The sequence below is a fragment of the Hypanus sabinus genome, chromosome 7 (genome assembly GCF_030144855.1).
Source record: "Hypanus sabinus isolate sHypSab1 chromosome 7, sHypSab1.hap1, whole genome shotgun sequence".
Lineage (NCBI taxonomy): Eukaryota > Metazoa > Chordata > Chondrichthyes > Myliobatiformes > Dasyatidae > Hypanus > Hypanus sabinus.
This window is the reverse complement of record NC_082712.1, coordinates 106,002,824-106,025,401: the sequence shown is the minus strand read 5'-3', so window position 1 is coordinate 106,025,401 and position 22,578 is coordinate 106,002,824. Positions and strand designations below refer to the sequence as shown.

Sequence of the window (22,578 nt, the reverse complement as noted above, 5' to 3'; positions counted from 1 at the left end):
TCTCTGTTTTCTCTCTTCCTCCTTTCTTAAAAAGTGGGATAACATTAGCTACCCTCCAATCCTCAGGAACTGATCCTGAATCTATAGAACATTGGAAAATGATTACCAATGCATCCACGATTTCTAGAGCCACCTCTTTAAGTACCTTGGGATGCAGACCATCAGACCCTGGGGATTTAGTAGCCTTCAGTCCCATCAGTCTACCTAACACAATTTTCTGCCTAATGTGATTTTCCTTCCGTTCCTCCGTTACCCTCGATCCTCTGGCCACTATTACATCTGGGAGATTGTCTGTGTCTTCCCTAGTGAAGACAGATCCAAAGTACCTGTTCAACTCATCTGCCATTTCCTTGTTCCTCATAAAAAATTCACCTATTTCTGCCTTCAAGGGCCCAACATTGGTCTTAACTAATTTTTTCCTCTTCACATATCTAAAGAAGCTTTTACTATCCTTCTTTAGATTCTTGGCTAGCTTACCTTTGTACCTCATCTTTTCTCCCCGTATTGCCTTCTTAGTTATCTTCTGTTGCTCTTTAAAAGTTTCGCAATCCTCTGGCTTCCTGCTCATCTTTGCTATGTTATACTTTTCTTTTATTTTTAAACTGTCCTTGACTTCCCTTGTTAGCCACGGTTGCCCCCACTCCCCTTAGAATCTTTCTTCCTCTTTGGAATGAACTGATCCTGCACCTTCTGTATTATTCCCAGAAATACCTGCCATTGTTGTTCCACTGTCATCCCTGCTAGGGTATCCTTTCAGTCAACTTTGGCTAGTTCCTCCCTCATGGCTCCACAGTCCCTTTTGATCAACTATACTGACTCTTTCGATTTTCCCTTCTCCCTCTCAAATTGTAGATTAAAACTTATCATATTATGGTCACTACCTCCTAATGGCTCCTTTACCTCGAGCTCCCTTATCAAATCCGGTTCATTACACAACACTAGATCCAGAAATGCCTTCTCCCTGGTAGGCCCCAGTACAAGCTGCTCTAAGAATCCATCTCGGAGGCACTCCACAAACACAAGTTGCACCATGCTCAACTTTTTGATTTCTGACTTTGAGCTCTTACCAAAATCTGTCTCCACAACCTCTCCACTAATTGTTCTGGCACTCTGGTTCCCATCCCTCTACAACTCCAGTTTAAACCTCATCGTGCACCATTAACAAACTTACCCACTGGCATATTGGTTCTCCTCCAGTTCAGGTGCAAATCATCCCTTCTATACAGGTCCTACCTTCCTTGGAAGAGAGCCCCATGATCCAAAAATCTTATGCTCTCCCTTCAACACCAACTCCTTAGCCACATGTTAAACTGTATAATCTTCCTAGTTCTGGCCTCGCGAGCACATGGCACGGGCAGTATTCCTGGGATCACACCAAGGAGGTCCTGCCCTTTAACTTAGCACCTAACTCCCTGAACTCCCTTTGCAGAACTTCATCATTCATCCTACTCATGTCATTTGGTACCTACATGGACCACAAACTCTGGCTGTTCACCTTTCCACTTGAGAATGTTGAGGACTCGATCCAAGATGTCCCGGATCCTGGCACCCAAGAGGTAATAATCCATTCGGGAATCTCGTTCTTGCTCACAGAATCTCCTTTCTGTTCCACTAACTATTGAATCCCCTTTCACCACAGATGAAAGAAACAAAGGTGGAAGGGTAGGAAGTGTTGAAGCTGGGATTCTGCAAAAGGACCTAGTCAGGCTAAGAGAATAGGTAAAGAAATGGCAGGTGTAATACAACGTTGGGATATGTATGGGCATGCACTTTGGAAGAAGGAATAAAGGGAAAGACTATTTTCTAAATAGGGAAATAATTCAGAAATCAGGGATGGAAAAGGACTTGATAGTACTGATGCAGGATTCACTAAGGGTTAACTTGCAGGCAGTAAGGGAGGCAACTGTGATATTAGCATTCATTTTGAGAGGACTAGAATATAAAAGCAAGGACGTAATGCTGGGGCTTTATAAGACATTTGTCAGACTGTATTTGACCAATTTTGGTCCCTTATCTAAAAAAGGAATAGTAGACATGGAGAAGATGTCTTTAAAGGGGGAGGGGTCCAGGAACAGAGGGCATAGCCTCAGAATAAAAGAACATCCATTTAGAACAGAGATGAGGATTAATTTCTTTAGCCGGAGGGTGGTGAATTGTTAGAGATGGCTGTGGTGGCATAGACATTGGGTATTTAAAGTGGAGTTTGATAGGTTCTAGTTTATTAAAGGGCATCAAAGGATATGGGTAGAATGGGGTTGGGTGGGGAAATAAATCAGCAATGAGAAGACTTGATGGGCTGAATGGCCAAATTCTGCTCTTATGGCTTATGGTCTTCTAGTCCCCAGAGTCTGCCATTTATTGTTCGTTCTGGTTTAACCACTCTGTGGGAAACAAATAAAAATATAGATGCTGGAATATGAAACAGAAGCAGCAATGTTGGAAAACCACATCTTGCTAAGTAGATCCAATGGAAAGAGAAGCCAAACAATATTTTGGGGTACGGAGTGGGGAGGGCAAGTGTGGAGTGTAGAGTTCTAAAGCACAGCAGGACACCATTGACACCAGTTGCACAATAAAAAATTCTTTACATCACTATCTGCCTTTTTACATTTGGCCAATTTCCTATGTTTACTGCAAAAATTATTTGAGACTCAGTTTTGATGCCTGGCTCTCAAGTGAGATTGTCTAAGACTCCACAAAGATGATATCTATTGTTTTTACCAGACTGCTCTGTTATCATGCTAAAATATTCAATCAGGTAGACCTGAAAGATTTGTCTTTAACAAACACCTGCTAAATTTCCTTGATCAATTGTTCCTCCAGATTTGAACTATTCAAGCCACAGCACTTAAAAAATTCACCATCACATAAATTCTTGGAGTAATAAATACTTAAATTTAGTACAGGGATTAGATTTTCCACTTTCCTGTTATCAGTTTAAAATCATTTACGAGCACAGACAATAGGGTGCCTGGAGAATATAGGTGGAATATCACCATAAACAATCACTTGGCATTGCCCACTCACCCAAGACCAGAATACACAGCTTCAGAATCGAGGGGTATGAAAGGTCAGCCATGATGAAATGGTGGCACAGACTCGATGAGTCAAATGGCCTAATTCTGTTCCTATGTTTTATAGTCTTATGATGCATTCACAAATGCTCCTGGAGACACAAGAGAATGCTGTAACCTTTCACCTTGTCAGGCCAGATGCAGGGTCCCAACCTATCCACATCCCTCTGAAGATGTTGCCTGACCTGCTGAGTTCCACAAATGTTCCTACTATGTAGATTGTTGGTATGTGCTTTCTTCACCTACCACCAATCCCTGTCTTTCCTACCACACAGTCACTGAATAACCTTTCCCAGTAGTTAGCTTCATCTCACATAGTGCTGGCCATTATGAACTAATTTTTCCTAATATTTCTTCCATATTGATATTTAAAGAAGAACCTTGATCCCAGGTCTCTAATCCATCCTCATTGTGCACTATCCTACCAATCTTACATGTCCCAATCCATCACTGTCTCCTCGCCAACACCATCAATAATGTTTCCAATTCATTGGGCAGAATTTCTGTTTGAGTTTTAAGCTGTTCCTCTGTTTTGCCATCCCCTTCATCCAACCTTGCTCTCTTGATGACGGTGTCTTTGCACTGATGAATTTAATTGCTGTACATGCAGTATTTGTGTTATAATTATCTTTAGTGTGATTTTCAGTCCTGTGCACTATACAATTAATTCCTTCTTACCATGTGTAGTTGTGGCAAATCTTTCATCCACAGTAACGTACAACTGCAAAAATGGGTGGACTTGAATTTGCATCTCCAGGCCAAAAGTGGATTCTACCTGAATGTAGCTGGAAGATTGTCTGTAAATTACAATATTCCCTATAAGAAAACACATAGTTAATACATTTAATGAAAATTAGATAAAATTTGATAGCATTTGATAACTCAAGATCTAAAAAAATCATTGCAGAAAATTGCCAGAGAAATTACTATGATGCCATTCAAAAGAAGTGACTAAATGAACTGTAAAACAGGATTAACAAGGGAAAAGGTCATTTGATCATTCTAGTAGTTACTGTCTCCTTGTTATCCAGTCAGTAACAGAATGTGCTGAAGTAAGTTTAGTTTAGAACATAGAGCATAGAACACCCCAGCACCCATGAAGTTGACCCATGAAGTTGTACTGACTTTATAATCTACTCTCAGATCAATTTAACCCTTCACTCCCACATAGTCCTCCATTTTTCTATATTCCACATGCCTAAGAGTTTCTTAAATGTCCCTAATGTATCTGCCTCTATCACCGCCCCTGAAAGAGTGTTCCATGCACCTATCAATCCATATGTAAAAAAACTTAACTTTAATATCTCCGTTATACTTTCTTCAAATCACATTAAAATTAAGTTCCCTCATATTAGCCATGTCCACCCTGGGAAAAAGCTTCTGGTTATCCACTCGATTCTTGTCTAGTACACCTCTTTCAAGTCACCTCTCATCCTCTTTCGCTCCAAAAAGAAAAGTCCCAGCTTGCACAGTCTTTCCTCATAAGACATGCTTTCTAATCCCAACTGCATCCTCGTAAATCTCCTCTGCAACCTTAAGGTTACCACATCCTTCTTATAACGTGACTAGAACTTTACATTGCTTAAACACTATAGACTTCAATATTATTAATATTAATATTCAATATACTTCAAGATGGCAGCACAATGCAGTTTTCAGTGGCCTCTCCAGAGTTGATGTCTGTTATTTGTCAAGCGGGGTGCCATGCACAATCCTAATCTAATGAAAAATGGACGTGGGAGCACGGAGGAACATCGGGAAATCTCCAGGCAGGCCTTCTTCGTTGCTGTTGCTGTTGTGAGGTCTGAGTCTCTGCTGGGAAGAACAGGCCCCCAGTCCTCGGGGTCGCATTGCCGGTGGCTGGTGGCAGGGTGTTGTAGTGCGCTCGGCAGAGGATGGTGCTGTTACGAACCCCTTAACTGGGTCACTTACCAGCAAAGATAGAGACGTCCGTTGAAGTCTGATGATACTATTTTTAACAGTATTTATTAGTAAAAATACACAAAAATAATATCAATGCAAATATACAGATAATATACATAATCAATACTCATCTAAAAGTGCGGGTATAACAATAATCAGGGGATAATGTATTGTCCGATAGAAATATAAAGTTCACTCAGTTCATGCAGGCTGCAGCCGTTGGGGACCACTGTGTTGCAAGTGTTGGAGAGAGAGAGAGAGAGAGAGAGAGATAGGATGGGAACAGTTACCACTACAGGTTTTTTTCCAACCTTCCTTTATGATTTCGATCCGTCGGGTGTCTCGTTGCCGTGGCCGTTCAATTGTGACCTCTCCTTTAGCTAAACCATTTTTCCATGGTGAGCCCGCCACCCCAGGCAAGGGAGGACACACACGAGCCCCCACCGGCTGTCGCTATTAAACGCTGTCACGGGATTTCTAGCGTTTCTCCTGGTGCATCTAAAGGGGTTGTTCCCCAGACCCCTCTTTTATCCTTACTCACGGGGTCTCAGATGTCAATCAGGTTGGGATGATGCAATCCCTCAACCAGACCACTCTGGTTGTCCCCTGAGGGGTTTCAATGAATAGTACAGTACTCAATACACAATTCTGTCTCCAAGAGACAATGGTTCCGTTCCGCTGAGGCCAGGACACATTCCAAACCCTGTGTATTCTGGATGTCTCTCTCTCATTTCCTGGGTCTCAGACTCGAAATAATAGCGATCTTGCGATTCTCAAAAAGGAGGGGGCAACTTTGTACCCTTCGGCCCCTCAGAGTTGCTTCACATTCGTAACAGTGCTCAGAGAGGCTGTGCTGAAGGGGATGGTCAGAGGCTCGGAGGTTCGACGGACTAGGAGTCCGCTGTGGTCGGGGCGCATTCACTGTGTGCTGCATCTGAGAGGCTGAGTCCGGCGGTGACGTGGAAGTCCATAGTGGGGGTATTCCCTTCTGCCACCTGCGTGGGATAACGAGTCTATTGGGACCCTGAGGACTTGTGGAAACTGTGTGGTGGTTTCTTTCAAACGTATAGTATTTTAACATCTTTGGACTCTTTTTACTGTGCCCATATTCTGTTTTTTTTTAATCAATTATGGTATTGTCTGCACTGTTGTAACTATATGTTATAATTATCTAGTTTTGTGTAGGTCTTGTAGCTTTAGTTTTTAGTTTGTTGGGTGGTAGAGTTGGTTTCCTGACTTAGTGTGTCTGGGTAGTCTTGGAGCTCCTTTCCAGGGAACACGCTAAGATGGTAGCCTGATATTAATACGCAGCAGCCTCTCCGGACTCTGGATTGGGGATTGCCAAACGTTACGTGGATTTTCTGGTGTAGTCTATTTTGTCGTGTGCTTTTGTGATATCATTCTGGAGGAACATTGTTTTATTTTTTATCTGCATTGCAGTTGTGGTTTCTAAACTGTAATTCAACTGTAATTCAATTCAATTCAATATTACAAGACATCTGTTGATAAGAACATAGAACATAGCCAGGTACAGACAGTTCAGCCCACGATATCGTGCCGACCTTATTGTCTACTCCAAGATTAATCTAACCCTTCCTTCCTACAGCTTCCTGCATTTTCTACCATCCTGACAATGTCTAAATGTGCCGAATCTATCTGCCTCGATCACTACCCCTGGCAGGATGTCCCAAGTACCCGCCACTAAATGTGCCGAATCTATCTGTCTCAGTCACCACCCCTGCCAGGGTGCCCCACGCACATGCCACACTCTGTACAAAAATTACCTCTGAGATCCCCCCTCCACTTTTCTCCAATCACTTTAAAATTATCATAGAAAAGCTAGAAAAACAGATTACATTTCCAGAAATGGCCCTTGTGTAAAAGAAATGTCTTCTGAGCACAGATGCGTTAAACCCAGATCAGTACGTGATAGAAATTTATAAGATGATAAGCCTGTACCTTTCTCCTCAGTTGAAGTGTCTATTACTGGAGGGTATGCATTGCATATAAGAGGGATAAAGTTCAAAGGGCTAGCCCTTTTTACCTTACATAGACACAGGTTCCAGGAATGTGCTGCAAGGAATGGTGGTAAAGGAAGGCACATTTGAGACTTTAAATGGAGCCAAAATAGATAAGAAGATCTTAAATGAAAGTTTAGCATCTGCATTTACTTGGGAGACAGACACAAAGTCTATAGCAGTGAAGCAAAGCAGCAGCGAGGCCATGGACCCTATACAGATTACAGAGGAGGTGAAATAGGGTGGATAAATCCCTAGGGTCAGACAAGATGTTCCCTTGGACCCTGTGGGAGGCAAGCGCAGAAATTGCTGGGGCCCTAGCAGAGATATTTAGATCTCCCTTACTGACAGGTGAGGTAGTGGAAGACTGAAGAATAGCTAATATTGTTTTGTATTTTAAGAACAGCTCAAAAAATCAACCAGGAGATTATAGGCCCGAGAGCCTGACATCAGTAGTGGGAAAGATACCGGCAGGTAATCTAAGCGACTGGATGAAGGAGTATTTGGATACAAAGGGACAGATTACGGATAATAGACATGGCTTTGTGCATGGCTGGTCTTATCTAACCATTCTTAAGGAGTTTTTCAAGGAAGTGACCAGGAATCTGGATGAAAGCAAGGCAGTGGATGTCGCTGATATGGTCTTTAGCAAGGCCTTGACAAGGTTCTGTATGAGAAATTGGTCAAGAAGGTTCAGTCACTTAGCATTCAAGATGAGGTAGTGAATTGGATTAGACATTGGCTCTGTGGAAGAAGCCGGAGAGTGGTAGGAAATGGTTGCCTCTCTGACTGGAGGCCTGTGACTAGTGGTGTGCCATAGGGATCAGTGCTGGGTCCGTTGTTGTTTGTCATCTATATCAATGTTTTGGATGATAATGTGGTTAACTGGATCAGCAAATCTGTGGATGATGCCAAGAATGGAAGTATAGTGGAGAGTAAGGAAGACTAGCAGATCTTGCATCAGGATCTGGATCAGCTGGAAAAATGGGCTGAAATATTACAGATGTAATTTAATGAAGTCAATTGAGAAGTTTTGCACTTTGGTAGGACCAAACAGGGTAGGCCTTGCACAATGAACAGTAAGGCAGTGAGGAGTGCGGTAGAACAAAGGTGCATAATTCACTGAAAGTGGTATCACAGGTAGAGAGGGTCATTAAGAAAGCTTTTGGTACATTGGCCTTCATGAATCAAAGTTCTGAGTACAGGAGGTGGGATGTTATGTGGAAGTTGTATAAGTCATTGGTGAGGCCTAAGTTGGAGTATTGTGTGCAGTTTTGGTCACCTACCTACAGGAAAGATTTAAATAAGATTGAAGGAGTACAGAGAAAACTCACTATGATGTTGCCGGAACTGGAGGACCCGAGTTACAAGGGAAGATTGAATAGGTTAAACTTTATTCCTTGGAATGTAGAACATTGAGGGAAGATTTGATAGAGGTATATGAGGGTTAATGCAAGAAGGCTTTTTCCACCACAGATGGGTGGGACTACCATTAGAGGTCATGGGTTAAGAGCGAAAGGTTTTAAGGGGAAGATGAGGGGAAATTTGTTCACTCAGAGGGGTGTGAGATTGTGGAACAAGCTGCCAGCACAAGTGGTGCATGCAAACTTAATTTCAATATTTAAGAGAGGTTTTGATAGGTACAATGATGACAGGAATATTGAGGGCTATGGTTTGGGTGCAAGTTGATGGGACAAGGCAGTTTAAAGGACTCAGCACAGACTAGACCTATTTCTGTGCTGTACTTTTCTATGACTCCATGTCTTTGGTGAAGAAGGCAAATGCAATGTGGGCATTTATTTCAAGGGGAATAGAATATAACAACAAGGAGATAATGTTAAGCCTTTATAAGACACTAGTCAGGCTGCACTTAGAATATTGTTAACAGTTTTGAGACCCATATCTCAGAAAGGGTGTGTTGTCATTGGAGAGAGTCCAGAGGGTGTTGTGAGGATAATTCTGGGAATGAAGGGGTTAACATAGGCAGAGAATTTGGCAGCTTTTGGACTGTACTCACTGGAATTTAGATGAATGGGGGGGGAGATCTCATTGAAACCTACTGAATGTTGAAAGGACTAGATAATGTTGATAGGACCAAGATGGCAGCGCGACGCAGTTTGCAGCAGCCACTCTGGAGCTGATATCTGTTATTTGTCAAGCAGGGTGCTGTCCACAATCCTAATCTGATGACAAACAGACGTGGGAGCATGGAGGAACATCTGGAAATCTCCAGGAAGGCCTTCTTCGTTGCTGCTGCTGCTGTGAGGTCCGAGTCTCTGCTGAGAAGAACAGACCCCCAGTCCTTGGGGTCGCGTTGGCAGGGTCATCGTAGTGCATTCGGCAGAGGTTGCTGCACAGGGAAGCTGTGCCGGAGGGGATGGTCGGAGGCTCAGAGGTTCGACGGACTTGGAGTCCGCCATGGTCAGGGCGCTTTCACTGTGTGCTGTGTCTGTGAGGCTGAGTCTAGCGGTGCCATGGAAATCCATAGCGGGGTATTATTCCCTTCTGCTGCCTGCGTGGGATAACGAGTCTATTGGGACCCTGAGGACTTGTGGAAACTGTGCGGTGGTTTCTTTCGAACATATAGTATTTTAACATCTTTGGACTCTTTTTACTGTGCCCATGGTCTGTTTTTTATCAATTATGGTATTGTCTGCACTGTTGTAACTATGTGGGTTTGTGTAGATCTTGTAGCTTTAGTTTTTGGTTTGTTGGGTGGTAGAGTTAGTCTCTTGACTTGATGTGTCTGGGTAGTCTGGTGGACTTGGAGCTCCTTTCTAGGGAACACGCTAAGATGGTAGTGTGATATTAATATGTAGCAGTCTCTCTGGACTCTGGATTTGGGGATTACCAAACGTCATGTGGATTTTCTGGTGTAGTCTGTTTTGTCTAATGCTTTTGTGATATCATTCTGGAGAATGTTGTCTCATTTTTGAACTGCATTGCATTTGTGGTTTCTAAATGACAATAAACTGAAACTGAACTGAACTGAACTGAACTGAATAAGGTGGATGTGGAGAGGATGTTTGCTTTGGTGGGGGTATCCAGAACTAGAAGGCACAGCCTCAAAATTGAGGGGCGACCCTTTAGAACAGAAGTAAGGAGGAATGTTTTCACCAGAGAGTAGTGAATCTGTGGAATGCTCTGCCACAAGCAGCTGTGGAAGCCAAGTCTGTGGGTATATTTAAAGTGAAAATTGCCAGTTTCCCGATTGGACATGGCATCAAAGGTAATGTTGAAAGGCAAGTGTGTGGGGTTGAGTAAGATATAGATCAGCCATGATGGAATGGTGGAGCGTACTCAATGGCTTAATTCTGCTCCTGTGCCTTTTGGTCTTATGGACTTACGATAAAAATAAGATCAGTTTCCGATACACATAAAAATGTCATGCTCAGTCAGATTCAAGACAGCAACAGTGTTCCCCTTACCATCCTGATAGGGTAATTTCTTGAGTTCATTGTTGACTTCCATCACGTCTTGGTTGGAAATTACAATCTTTTTCTGAGTAAAAGAATAAAGCAATCAACTGCAAGTAAAACATTAGACATTATTAAGCACAGAGTCAATATGAAACAACCCAGAGCAAGGTTACCAGCTGATAGGCAAGGTCACTGTAGATTTGGTCAGTGCCCAGGCCTGCATCCAGTGTCCACTATGATACCCTCTATTGAATGCAGAAAGCTAGGGCACTAAACTCTAGAGCTAAGGGAATACTTACAATACAATACAATACTTTACTTTATTGTCACCAAACAATTGATACTAGAGCGTACAATCATCACAGTGATATTTGATTCTGCGCTTCGTGCTCCCTGAAGTACAAATCCAAGTAAATATAATGAAAAATTTTGAATTATAAATCATAATTAGAAAATAGAAAAGGGAAAGTAAGGTAGTGCAAGTTAGCTCCGGATATTTGGAAGATACGGCCCAGATCCTGGTCAAGATCCATTCAGCAGTCTTATCACAGTTGGAAAGAAGCTGTTCCCAAATCTGTCCGTACGAACCTTGCTCCTGAACCTTCTCCCAGAGGGAAGAGGGACAAAAAGTGTGTTGGCTGGGTGGGTTGTGTCTTGATTATCCTGGCAGCACTGCTCCGACAGCGTGTGGTGTAAAGTGAGTCCAAGGATGGAAGATTGGTTTGTGTGATGTGAATATACTCTATATGCTCTAGTGGTGTGTGGCCTGAGGGGTGAAATTGCTAAACCCCTAGCAATATCAAATCAGCGTGTTTCAATATCAACAAAAATATTTAAAATTTATTCAAACCTATTCAAATAATTACAAAAACTTCATTTAAAACAATTAAAACATCAGAGAAATAAATATAATTAAAACCTTACAAAGATAACAGATAATTGGAAATATAAATTTCCAACTTCCATCCTGCACTTAAATTCACTTGGTTCCTTTCTGACATCTCTCTCTCCTTTCTCTGTCTCCTTCTCTGGAGACAAACTGTCTACTGATATCTTTTATAAACCTAATAATCTTCACTGTTATCCTGACCGTACCTCTCCCCACCCCGAAAGTAAGCCCACAGGTTGTGGGAACATTTCAATGATGGGGCAAGTGAAATTGAGTGAAGTTATTCCCTTTAGTTTAAGAGCCTGATGGTTAAGGGTTAATAACTGTTCCTGAAACTAGTAGTGTGACTTCTGTACCTTCTTCCTGTTGGCAGCAGTGAGAAGAGAACATGACCTGCGTGGTGGGGGTCCCAAATGATGGATGCTGCATTCCCCGTGATGGATTGGACAGTATGCATTATTTATGTGGTATTTTCCTTTCAAGAGCACTGGGGTTTCCATAGTAGGTTGTGGTGCAGCCAGTCAATATACTCTGCATTGCATAACTATGGAAGTTTGTCAAAGTTTTAGATACCATGCCAAATATTTGCAAACTTCTAAGAAAGTAGATGCACTTACATGCTTTCTTCATAGTTGTTCTTTCATGCTGGGTCTGGGACAGGTCCTCCGAAATGGTATCACAGATAAGCTTACAGTTGCTGATTCCCTAATGAGGACTGTCTCATGGATCTCTGGTTTTCTCCTCCTGAAGCCAATAATCAGCTCCTTGGTCTTGCTGACATTGAATAAGAGGTCATTGTTGTGGTACCACTCAGCTAGTTTTTCATTCTCCCTCCTATGTGCTGCTTCATCACCATCTTTGATTTGGCCAACAACAGTGGTGTCATCAGCAAAATTAATATATGGCAATGGAGCTGTGCTTAACCACACAGTCTAAAGTGTAAAGTGAGTAGACCAGGGGGCTAAGCACACTGCCTTGTGATGCACTTGTGCTGATGGTGATTGTGTTGCTAATCCAAACTGAATGGGATTTGCAAGTGAGGAAATCATGGATCCAATTGTGCAGGGATGCATTGAGCCAAGGACTTGAAGCTTATTGATTAGCTTTGAGAGGATGCCGAGCCGGAGTCGATAAACAGCATTCTGATGTATGCATCTTACTGTCCATGTGTTCCAAGGCTGAGTGAAGAGCAAATGAGATGGCATCTGCTGTGGATCTGTTGCTCCAGTAGGCAAACTGAAGCAGATCTAAGTCACTTCTCAGGCAGGAGTTGATACATTTCATCACCAACCCCTCAAAGTAGTTCATCACTGTGAATGTAAGTGCTACTGGATGATAGTCATTGAGGCAGTCACTACGTTCTTCTTAGGCACCAGAATAAATGAAATCAGCATTTGTACCTCAGATCACCGAAGGGAGAGGTTGAAGATCTCGGTGAAAACTCCAACCAGTTGATCATCACAGGTCTTTAATACTTGGCCAGGTACCCCACCTGGGCCACCTGGGCCTTTGCTTTTCATGGGATCACCCTCCTGAAGGCTAATCACACTTCGGCCTCAAAGACGGAAATCTCAGGTCATCAGGGGCTGTGGGAGAGTTCATGATGATTCCTCTATGTTTTGACAGTCAAAGTGAGCATAGGAGGCATTGAGCTCATCTGGAAGCGAAGCCCTGTTAACACCTATGTTGCTTGATTTAACTTTTTAAGAGGTGATCGTTTTCAAGCCCTGCCAAAAATGTCAAACATTCTTTGTTGATTCAAGTTTAGTCCAGACTTTGGCTTTCAGAGATTGTACCTAGATCATAATTTTCTTGGGTCACTAGACCTGAATGCCTCTGATCTGGCTCTCCGCAGGTTGTGGATCTCATGGTTCATCCAGAGCTACTGATTATGGAAAACTCTGAATGATTTTGTGGGGACATACTGGTCTACAACTGTTTTAATATCTGTGACAACCATAGTGTATTCATTCAGATCCACTGATGGGTCCATGAACACAGACCAGTCCACTGATTTGAAGCAATCCCGTAGACTCTCCTCTGCTTCCTGCAACCACCTCTTCATTGACCTAATCTCTGGAGATTAGTTCTTCAGCCTCTGCCTGTAGGAAGGACAAGTGCAGCCAAGTGATCCAATTTAATGGAATGTGGTCTGAGCATGGAACGGTAGGCATTCCTTATCTTAGTCTAACAGTAGTAGACTGTTGGTACCTCTGGTGCCTCAAATTATATGTTGATTGTAATTGGACAGGGTTTTCTTCAAAAAAACCTAGTTGAAGTTCCTGACTACGATTTGAAATGTTTTGGGATGGACTGTTTCTTGTTTGGAGATGGCAGCATGCAGTATCTCAAGCACTTGATTATATTTTGCCACTGGTTGTCTGTAAACTGCAGTCAGAATTATGGAGGAGAACTCCTGAGGTAAATAGACTTCTTTTGCAAACCCAATATTTCTCACAGTTATCTTGTCGATACTGTTATGTGGTGGGCAACAATGAACATAGAATTGAGTCAGATTTTATAAATAAGCTTAAACATTTATTAAACTCTGCTCAAAAAAAGTGAAAAGTAAACAAATGACTAATGGGAAATTAACTGCTATATGGCAATTTAACAAACAGCCAAACTTTGTAATACTCTTAAAGTGGTAAATTCAAACATAGTCTTAAAGTGGTAAATTCGAACACAGTCTTAAAGTGGTAAATTCGAAAGTCCAAGTGAATTATACAGTCAGTAAGGAGAGACTTTCCTGAAAACTGATTTCTTGGAAGACGTGACATTACTGCTGATCCTAGCTGAAAAATGCCTTGTCCAAAGGATTCACGATGAAAGAAATAAAATAGCTTAAAGGAACTGACCTTTTTGCTGCAGTGTGAACACTGCACAACCCTTCCTGATCTTGCAGGGGTTAAATCAGATGCAGGCCACTATTCCTGAACAGAGATTAAATAAGGTCGATCCTTTATAAAACTGATGAATGACACCAACTTCACTTAAACCTTCGGGTTCCCATACTTTGGTAAGGTCTTCACTCCCCAATACTAAACTGTAGAGGTAAAACCAAGTTGCCACAAACAAAAACTGGCAGTGATTGGCAAAACTGCTGGCAATAATCTTTGCACCTTAAAATAGAAAGTAAAACTCCACTTTAAAACTAAACTGGAGGGGGTCACATGATATTGTGCCATTGATTGGACGCTTCCCTGAATAACTCCTACGAAAAGTTCTTTATAACCTGTTTATAAGGCTTTCATATAACCTTAATATTAGCAATGGTTTAGCATTGGTTAAAAGGAAAATTTGTGGAAATCCTACTGCCGCTATTGCTGCCGGCTTGACACTCCTGGGAGCATCTGGAGTTATGGTGATGAGGCCTGCTCGTCAGATAGTTCCTCTGAGCCTGCAGAAGATCCGAGGACGGAGGCAGCACGATGCAGTGACGGTGCGGGCAGTGACCTTGTGGCCACAATTCATGAGTTGGCCGATGCAGTCTGGACTTTAACCAGTAGGATGGACAAATTCGAGAGTTATTTAGACCTTATCATGCAAGAATCTAAGGAAATGAAGCAGACTTTGGAATCTTTAAATATGCAAACCCATGATTTAGAAAATAATACAAAGGATGTTGTGAATAGTTTGCAAAGCCTAGAAAAAGAAAAAGATTCCTGGAGGTAAAAAAAGTAAAGTTAAAAAAAAGAGAAAATAAAAATAATGGATAAACTGCACTCCCTTGAAAACTATAGCAGAAGAAATAATATCAAAATAGTGGGTTTAAAAGAGGGACTGGAAGGAAGAGACGCAGTAACTTTCTTTCAAGAATGTTCTGGGGATAAAGCATTTTGACAAAGAATTAATTATAGAAAGAGCCCACAGGACTTTAATCCCCCAACCACCTCTAGAGCAAAGGCTGCGCTCTATACTTATACACTTTTTGAAGTATCAAGATAAACAGAAAGTATTGCGAGCTGCAGCAATAGAGGCCAGAGAGAGAAATGGCCTATTAGAGTTTGAAGGGGGAAAGATATTCTTCTTTCCAGATATTAGTGTGGCCTTGTTAAGAAAAAAGGAAAGTCTTTGACTTAACAAGGAGGTTATTAAAGAATAAAGGTCTTCAATATTCTTTATTATATTCAGCAAAGCTGAGAATTACTCTGTCGGATGGAGGAAGGAAACTCTTTACTAACCCCCAGGAGGCGATAAACTTTATTCAAAAAATATCTGAGACATCGTGATTCAGAATATTCTTCTGGAACAAGAGGCCTAGAAAGATGTATCTTGGACAAAATATATGAAGAAAGTTATTTGATTTTCTTTATTAAGATAGATTAATTTTAACAACATTATAATCTTGAACGAATCTATATGATTATGGATAAAGACCATTATGATTTAAAATATTGATTATGGATGGTCTTCTTGAATTATACTACTTAGCAACTATATAGTTCATCTAATTTTGTTATAATTAGTATGAACAGCTTTGATTATATGGATATCATCTTTTGATATGTTTAATTTTGGTATGCTGGATATGTATTAAGTTACAATATTTAGGGTTATATTTAGTAAGCTTCTTTGAATTCTCTTCTTTATTTGGATGTATTGCTATATTAATGATATTTACTTTCAATATTATAGATGATGTTAGATATTTAGTAATAACGGGTGTGGAAAACAATTTATTTTTAGAGACGTTAAGGAGTTATTAGGGGAGTGGATAATTTTTTCAACTCATTTTAAAAAAAAGATTAAATATGTTATTTGCTAAAGAATGTCTATCTTTAGTGCGATGTTTATCGGACCGCACAGAAAGAGGGGTTAAGGCGCCGTGGACTTGGAGCGACAGTTGGGAGGGTTTTTCTCCCTTTTTCTTTTCTTTATTTCTATTCTATACTCTATTGAGGATGGCACCAAATATCTCAAAGAAGTAGGATTAATTTATGCTTCCTTGTGGGCAGGATTTATCAACCAATAAAATCTGATTACTATGAATAGAGTAATTAAATTTTTAAGTCTTAATGTTAATGGGATAAATGGACCGATAAAAAGGGAAAAGGTCCTGGCCTATCTTAAAAAAAATCATATTGATATTACCTTTCTTCAAGAAACTCATCTTACAGTGACAAAACATAACAAATTAAAGAGAGGATGGGTTGGTGAAGTAATAGCGTCCTCTTCAATGGTATGCAAACTACTGGAAAGGATTCTTAAAGATAGAACCTACAAGCATTTGGAGAAGTACAGTCTACTCATGGATAGTCAACATGGCTTTGTGAAGGGAAGATTGTGCCTCACAAGCCTGATTGAGTTTTTTGAAGAGGTAACAAAAGAAATTGATGAGGGTAGGGCAGTGGATGTGGTCTACATGGACTTTTTTTTGACAAGGTCCCTCATCAGGGACTCATCCGGAAAGTCATGAGGCATGGGATCAGTGGAACATTGGCTGTTTGGATAAAAAATTGGCTTAAAGGAAGAAAGCAGGGGGTAGTTGTGGAAGGAAAGTATTCTGCCTGGAGGTCAATGACTAGTGGAGTGCCGTAGGGATCTGTCCTGGGACCCTGCTATTTGTGATTTTTATAAATGACCTGGATGTTGAGGCGGAAGGATGGGTGAGTAAGTTTGCAGATGACACTAAGATTGGAGGAGTTGTGATGGAGCTATAGGTGGTCAAAGGTTACAAGAGGATTTAGACAGGCTGCAGAGTTGAGCAGAAAAATAGCAGATGGAGTTCAAGCAACATACACAAAATGCTGGTAGAATGCAGCAGGCCAGGCAGCATCTATAGGGAGAAGCGCTGTTGACGTTTTGGGCCTAGACTCTTCATCAGGACTAACTGAAAGGAAAGATAGTAAGAGATTTGAAAGTAGGAGGGGGAGGAGAAAATGCAAAATGATAGGAGAAGACCGGAGGAGTTCAATCCGGACCAGTGTGTGGTGATGCATTTTGGAAGGACAAACCAGAAGACTGAGTACAGGATTAACGGTCAGTTACTTAAGAGTGTAGATGAACAAAGGGACCTTGGGGTTCAAATCCATACATCCCTCAAGGTCGCTGCACAGGTTGATAGGGTAGTTAAGAAGGCCTTTGGGATGCTAGACTTCATTAACAGAGGAATTGAGTTGAAGAGTAGAGCAGCCATGTTGCTACTCTACAAATCTCTGGTGAGACCGCACTTAGAGTATTGTGTTCAATTCTGGTCACCTCATTATATGAAGGATGTGGAAGCTATGGAGAGGGTGCAGAGGAGATTTACCAGGATGTTGCCTGGAATGGAGAACAAGTCATATGAAGCAAGGTTAGCAGAGCCGGGACTTTTCTCTCAGGAGCGTAGAAGAATGAGAGGGGACTTGATAGAGGTCTACAAGATTATGAGAGGCCTAGATAGGGTGGATAGTCAGTACCTGTTTCCCAGGGCACCAATAGCAAACACCAGAGGGCATTTTACACAGAGGGTTGTGATTGCCTGAAATGACTTGGCAGTGATGGTGGTGGAGGCTAAAACAGTAGGGGTATTTAAGAGCCTCTTGGACAGGTACATGAATGAAAGAAAAATGGAGGATTATGGGGTAGTGTGGGTTTAGTACTTTTTTTAAGGATTATATGGGTTGGCACAACATGGAGGGATGAAGGGCCTGTACTGTGCTGTAGTGTTCTATGGTTCCATGGTTCTAAAGCCAGAGGAGTGGCAGTATCGACAGGGAAGAATTTGCCAGTGAAGGTGGAGGGTACTATTATAGATCCGGCCGGGGGATTTGTTACGGTCAATTGTCAAATATATTCAGAATCCTGGACACTCCTGAATGTATATGCCCCCAATTATGACGATGTGAAATTTTCCAAAATATTTTTTGAAAGCTGTTTATGGATATGAAAATATCTTAATTGGAGGGGATTTCAATTTTTGTCTGGATCCAATTTTAGATAGACCAGTTATAAAAGTCGTGAAGGTCAGGGCAGCAAAAACCACCCTGGCCTTCACGAAGGACTTGAATATAATGGATGCTTGGAGATGGCAGCATCCAAGGGAAAGAGACTACTCTTTCTATTCAAAACAATATGATTCCTACTCCAGAATTGATTTATTTCTAATATCAGCTAAATTAGAAAGTAGGATCATTCAAACAGAATATGCCGCTAGACTACTCTTGGACCATTCTCCTTTAATTTTATCAATTGAAATGCCTGATAAACAAAAAACAATATATAGATGGCATTTTAATCCTTTGCTGTTGAAAAGACCAGAGTTTTGCAGTTTTATTAGAGCCGGAATATAATTGTTCTGTGAGACGAACTCACCCTCTACTGTCAATAATTTCTTATTAAGGGATACATTAAAAGCATACTTAAGAGGACAGATAATTGGATATGTCAAGGGTATAAAAAGTAAATATGTAACATTGGAGAAAGGAATAACACAATTAGAAAAAGATTGTCAGAATTCAAAAACAGGAAAATTATATAAAAAAATAAATAAAAAATTAGAGTATAACACAAAACAAACCTATAGAATAGAAAAAATGATACTAAAATCAAAACAACAATATTATGAATTAGGAGAGAGAACCCGTAAAGAACTATCTTGGCAATTGAGGGTGGAAGAAACCTCCAGAACAATAAATGTGATTCAAACAGGGGAAGGGAAGATTTCACATAAGCCAAAGAAATAAATGATACTTTTAAGCAGTTCTATTCAGAACTATATAAATCAGAATCAGTGGGTGACTCACTGAAAATTGATGATTTCTTGTCTAATTGAGTCAACAAGATCAGGAAGAATTGAATGCCCCTTTTTCTAGGGATGAAACTGAAAGAGCCCTAGGCTTATACAGGCTAATAGATTGCCAGAAGATGATGGTCTTTCCCCTGAATTTTATAGAGAATTTAAGGATCAATTAATGCTCCTTTTCAACAGCAATTATTATGTTAATTCTTAAGAAGGATAAGGATCCGCTAAACCCAGCATCTTACAGGCCTATCTCACTTTTATATACAGACTAAAAAATAGCAAAGGCATTGGCTAATAGGTTAGCTCGATATCTGCCAAAATTGATTAATTCCGATCAAACAGGATTTATTAAAAATAGATAATTATCTGAATATTGGCAGACTATTGACTATATTACATTTAGCTAAGACGAAGATGGACCCAACTGTAGCAGTGGCTTTAGATGCTGAAAAGGCCTTTGACAGACTTGAATGGGATTTTTTTTATTTAAAACAATTAAAAAATTTGGTCCAGGCCAAATATTCATAAATTGAATAAGAGCACTTTATCACCAGTCTAAGGCCAAAATAATTACGAACGGGCAGATTTCACCAGTTTTCTGTCTACATAGATCTAGTAGGCAAGGTTGCCCACTATCTCCAGCTCTATTTGTTCTAGCAATAGAGCCATTGGCTGAGGCTGTTAGATGGGATCCAGACATAAAGAGGATTAAAGTGGCCCAGGAAGAATATAAAATTACTTTATTTGCTGATGACATTTTAGTATATTTGGCTGACCCGGCCGGCTCTTTGGTAAGACTTGGGGCCTTGCTGGACAATTATGGTATAGTCTGGGGATATAAAATATATTGGAATAAAAATGAAATGTTACCTTTAGGTAGAGGAGACTATGCCCAATATCAATATGGCACTCAGTTTAGATGGGGTAAATCCAACATGAAATATCTGGGGATTAAGTTTAATCATAATTTGGATGACCTTTATAAACTTAATTATCTCCCCTTGCTGCAGAATGTCAAGCAGGACCTATGTAGGTGGATAAACCTGCCCATCACACTGATGAGCGGGGTAGACTGCATAAAACTGAAGATAATGCCAGGAGTTCAGTATCTTTTTCAGTCTTTACCTATCCCATTATCTAATAATTTTGAAAAGATTCTCAAAGGTCAGATTCATCTATTTTTATGGCCGGGTAAAATATCTAGAATCTCCATGGAAAAATTGACCTGGGACTATAAATTGGGAGGGTTAAGATTACCAGATTTAAAAAATATTATTTAGCTGCACAAGCAATGTTTTATTGCTTCTTTTTTTGATGAGACAACTATTCCTTCTTGGGTTATAATTGACTTACATATGGTAGTAGAAGAGATGGCAGAAGAATTTATATATAAATGGGACTCCAAATGAATTAAAAGGAAACAAACAATCCTCTATTGAGATGCATAATTTATATCTGGGAAAAGAATTAAACAACTTATGGTTCTAAAAAAAGGAATATCCTCAAAGACATCTCTATCTCAGAACAGATTAATACCCATGACTCTGAGTAATAAATTTCTAGTCACCTGGTATCAACACGGTATCAGGCACATTGAAGATTGTTATAATCAGCAGAAGCAATTTATGTCTTTTGAGGGACTTAAAAAGAAGTATAATTTATCTAATAACACATTTTTCTGCTATCTCCAATTACGATCTTTTCTGAGGGACTGTTTGGGTCCATCACTGGCCCTACCAAGGTACTCAGACATGGAGATTCTAATTTGAAAGGGAAATACAACTAAATTTATTTCTAATATGTGTTCTTTATTCCAGGACCAATGCCCAAAGCTTGGTATATACAGATCGAGGGAGTGATGAGAGTCTGATTTGGGCATTGTAATTGATCATCAATGTTGGTCACATCTATGTCTTATCAACTCTAGATACAGAATGATACATTTTAATTTTTTACAGCAGTTGTATCTGACACCTGAAAAAATACATAAAAATAAACCAGAAATTTCCAACAAGTGTTTCAGGTGTGGCATAGAAGTTGGTACCTTTTTGCATTCCACCTGGCTATGCACAAAACTGAGATCTTTTTGGATAGATCTGGGGGAGATACTGGGGAAGATTCTGTGGATGGATTTCCCCCAGACCCAGAATTGTTTCTTCTGGGGAATTTAGCAGTTTTGAAAGTTAACCTCCCCAGAAATAAATCCAAATTTATTAAAATTGTGCTGTCAGTGGCCAGGAAATGCATAGCGGTAACATGGAAATCTGATTCCCTTGTACATATTGATCATTGGAATAAAGAAATGCACAGTTGTATACCCCTTGAGAAGATTACTTACACCCTTAGGAATGGATACAGTATATTCATTGAGATTTGGCAACCATATTTGGGTTACTTAAATGCCCAGATTGTTTAATCTATTTATTTTTTTTAATTAATATATCCCTTATAAGCTAGTTTCTTTAATTTGTATTTTAAACTGACTCTGAGAGCTGGATGCCTACTTTTTTGTTTTTTCTCTTCTTTATTCTTCTCTACTTTCTTTCCTCTGTCTTTTATGTTTTTTTCACCCTCTTTTTTTCTAAATGCCGGGAGATGGTGTTGGATAGGTGTTCTTTTTTCTCTCGGACTTATTAATGTATTCATAGTGTCCTCGTGCAGGATGTAGAAACTCTAAACCAAACACCAAGTTAAACTAAAGTCAATGAGGACAGGATCGCAGTAGATTAACCGTTTACTGTTCACTCTTCCACATTAACGTATGGTGAAAAGGCATTGCTTCTATTATGTTTCTTAGTGCATAGAAATGGAACTTTTCTCATGTTGATCCTACACACACAAGCCCCCCGCTTTCCTGTTTCTCCAAACCGGTACTTACCCATAAGACACGGCGAAACCAGGTGTGACATCATCACATGCCATGATACATCACAGACAATGAATTTACCTTCAATGACTGCAATGTAGTTATCAACCTTAACTTTAATCAGAAAATAGTTACAAATGAAGAACTAAACCAAAAATGTAATAAAGCTAAATAAAGCCTGACCTTTGTAAGGTCACTATGAACATGATACAGAACTTTAGTCTCCAGATCAGCCTTTAGGTAGAAGTAGAACGACTTCTGCAACTGGTCTTTGGTAAGTTTTCACATCACCTTGGTCAGTAGTTTTCAGCTCAACCTCCCTGACATGTCCATCCCTACCAGGGAATGTGGTAGTGATTCTGGACATTGGCCAGCAGTTGCGGGTGAACTGCTTGTCCCTGAGCAGAACTAGATCTCCAACTTGAAGGTTCCTGAGGGGTTCTATCCACTTTTGTCTGTGTTGCAACAAAGGCAGATATTCATGGCTCCAACGGGACCAGAGCTGATATGTGAGAGCCTGAACCTGCCTCCATTGCCTTGTGTACAAACCCGTATCTGAGAAGTCCCCAGGTGGAGGGGGAGCTCCTGCCTTCTGCGTAAGGAGCATTGATGGCGAGAGTATGAAGGGGCTTACCGGGTTGGAAGACACAAGTAGGAGTGGTC

At 40.5% G+C, this 22,578-nt stretch overlaps 1 protein-coding gene across 1 annotated transcript in view; it reads right to left on the bottom strand.

The window, feature by feature from the left end:
- Positions 1-22,578, bottom strand: part of LOC132397524 (mucin-6-like) — a 262,599-nt gene that overhangs the window by 182,791 nt on the left and 57,230 nt on the right. Inside the window, exons 7-9 of the mRNA XM_059976355.1 lie at positions 10,444-10,516; positions 3,753-3,890; positions 1,470-1,627 (exon numbers count right to left, since the gene is read on the bottom strand). Coding sequence (XP_059832338.1) covers positions 1,470-1,627; positions 3,753-3,890; positions 10,444-10,516 — 369 coding nt within the window. The remainder of the gene's footprint in view (positions 1-1,469; positions 1,628-3,752; positions 3,891-10,443; positions 10,517-22,578) is intronic.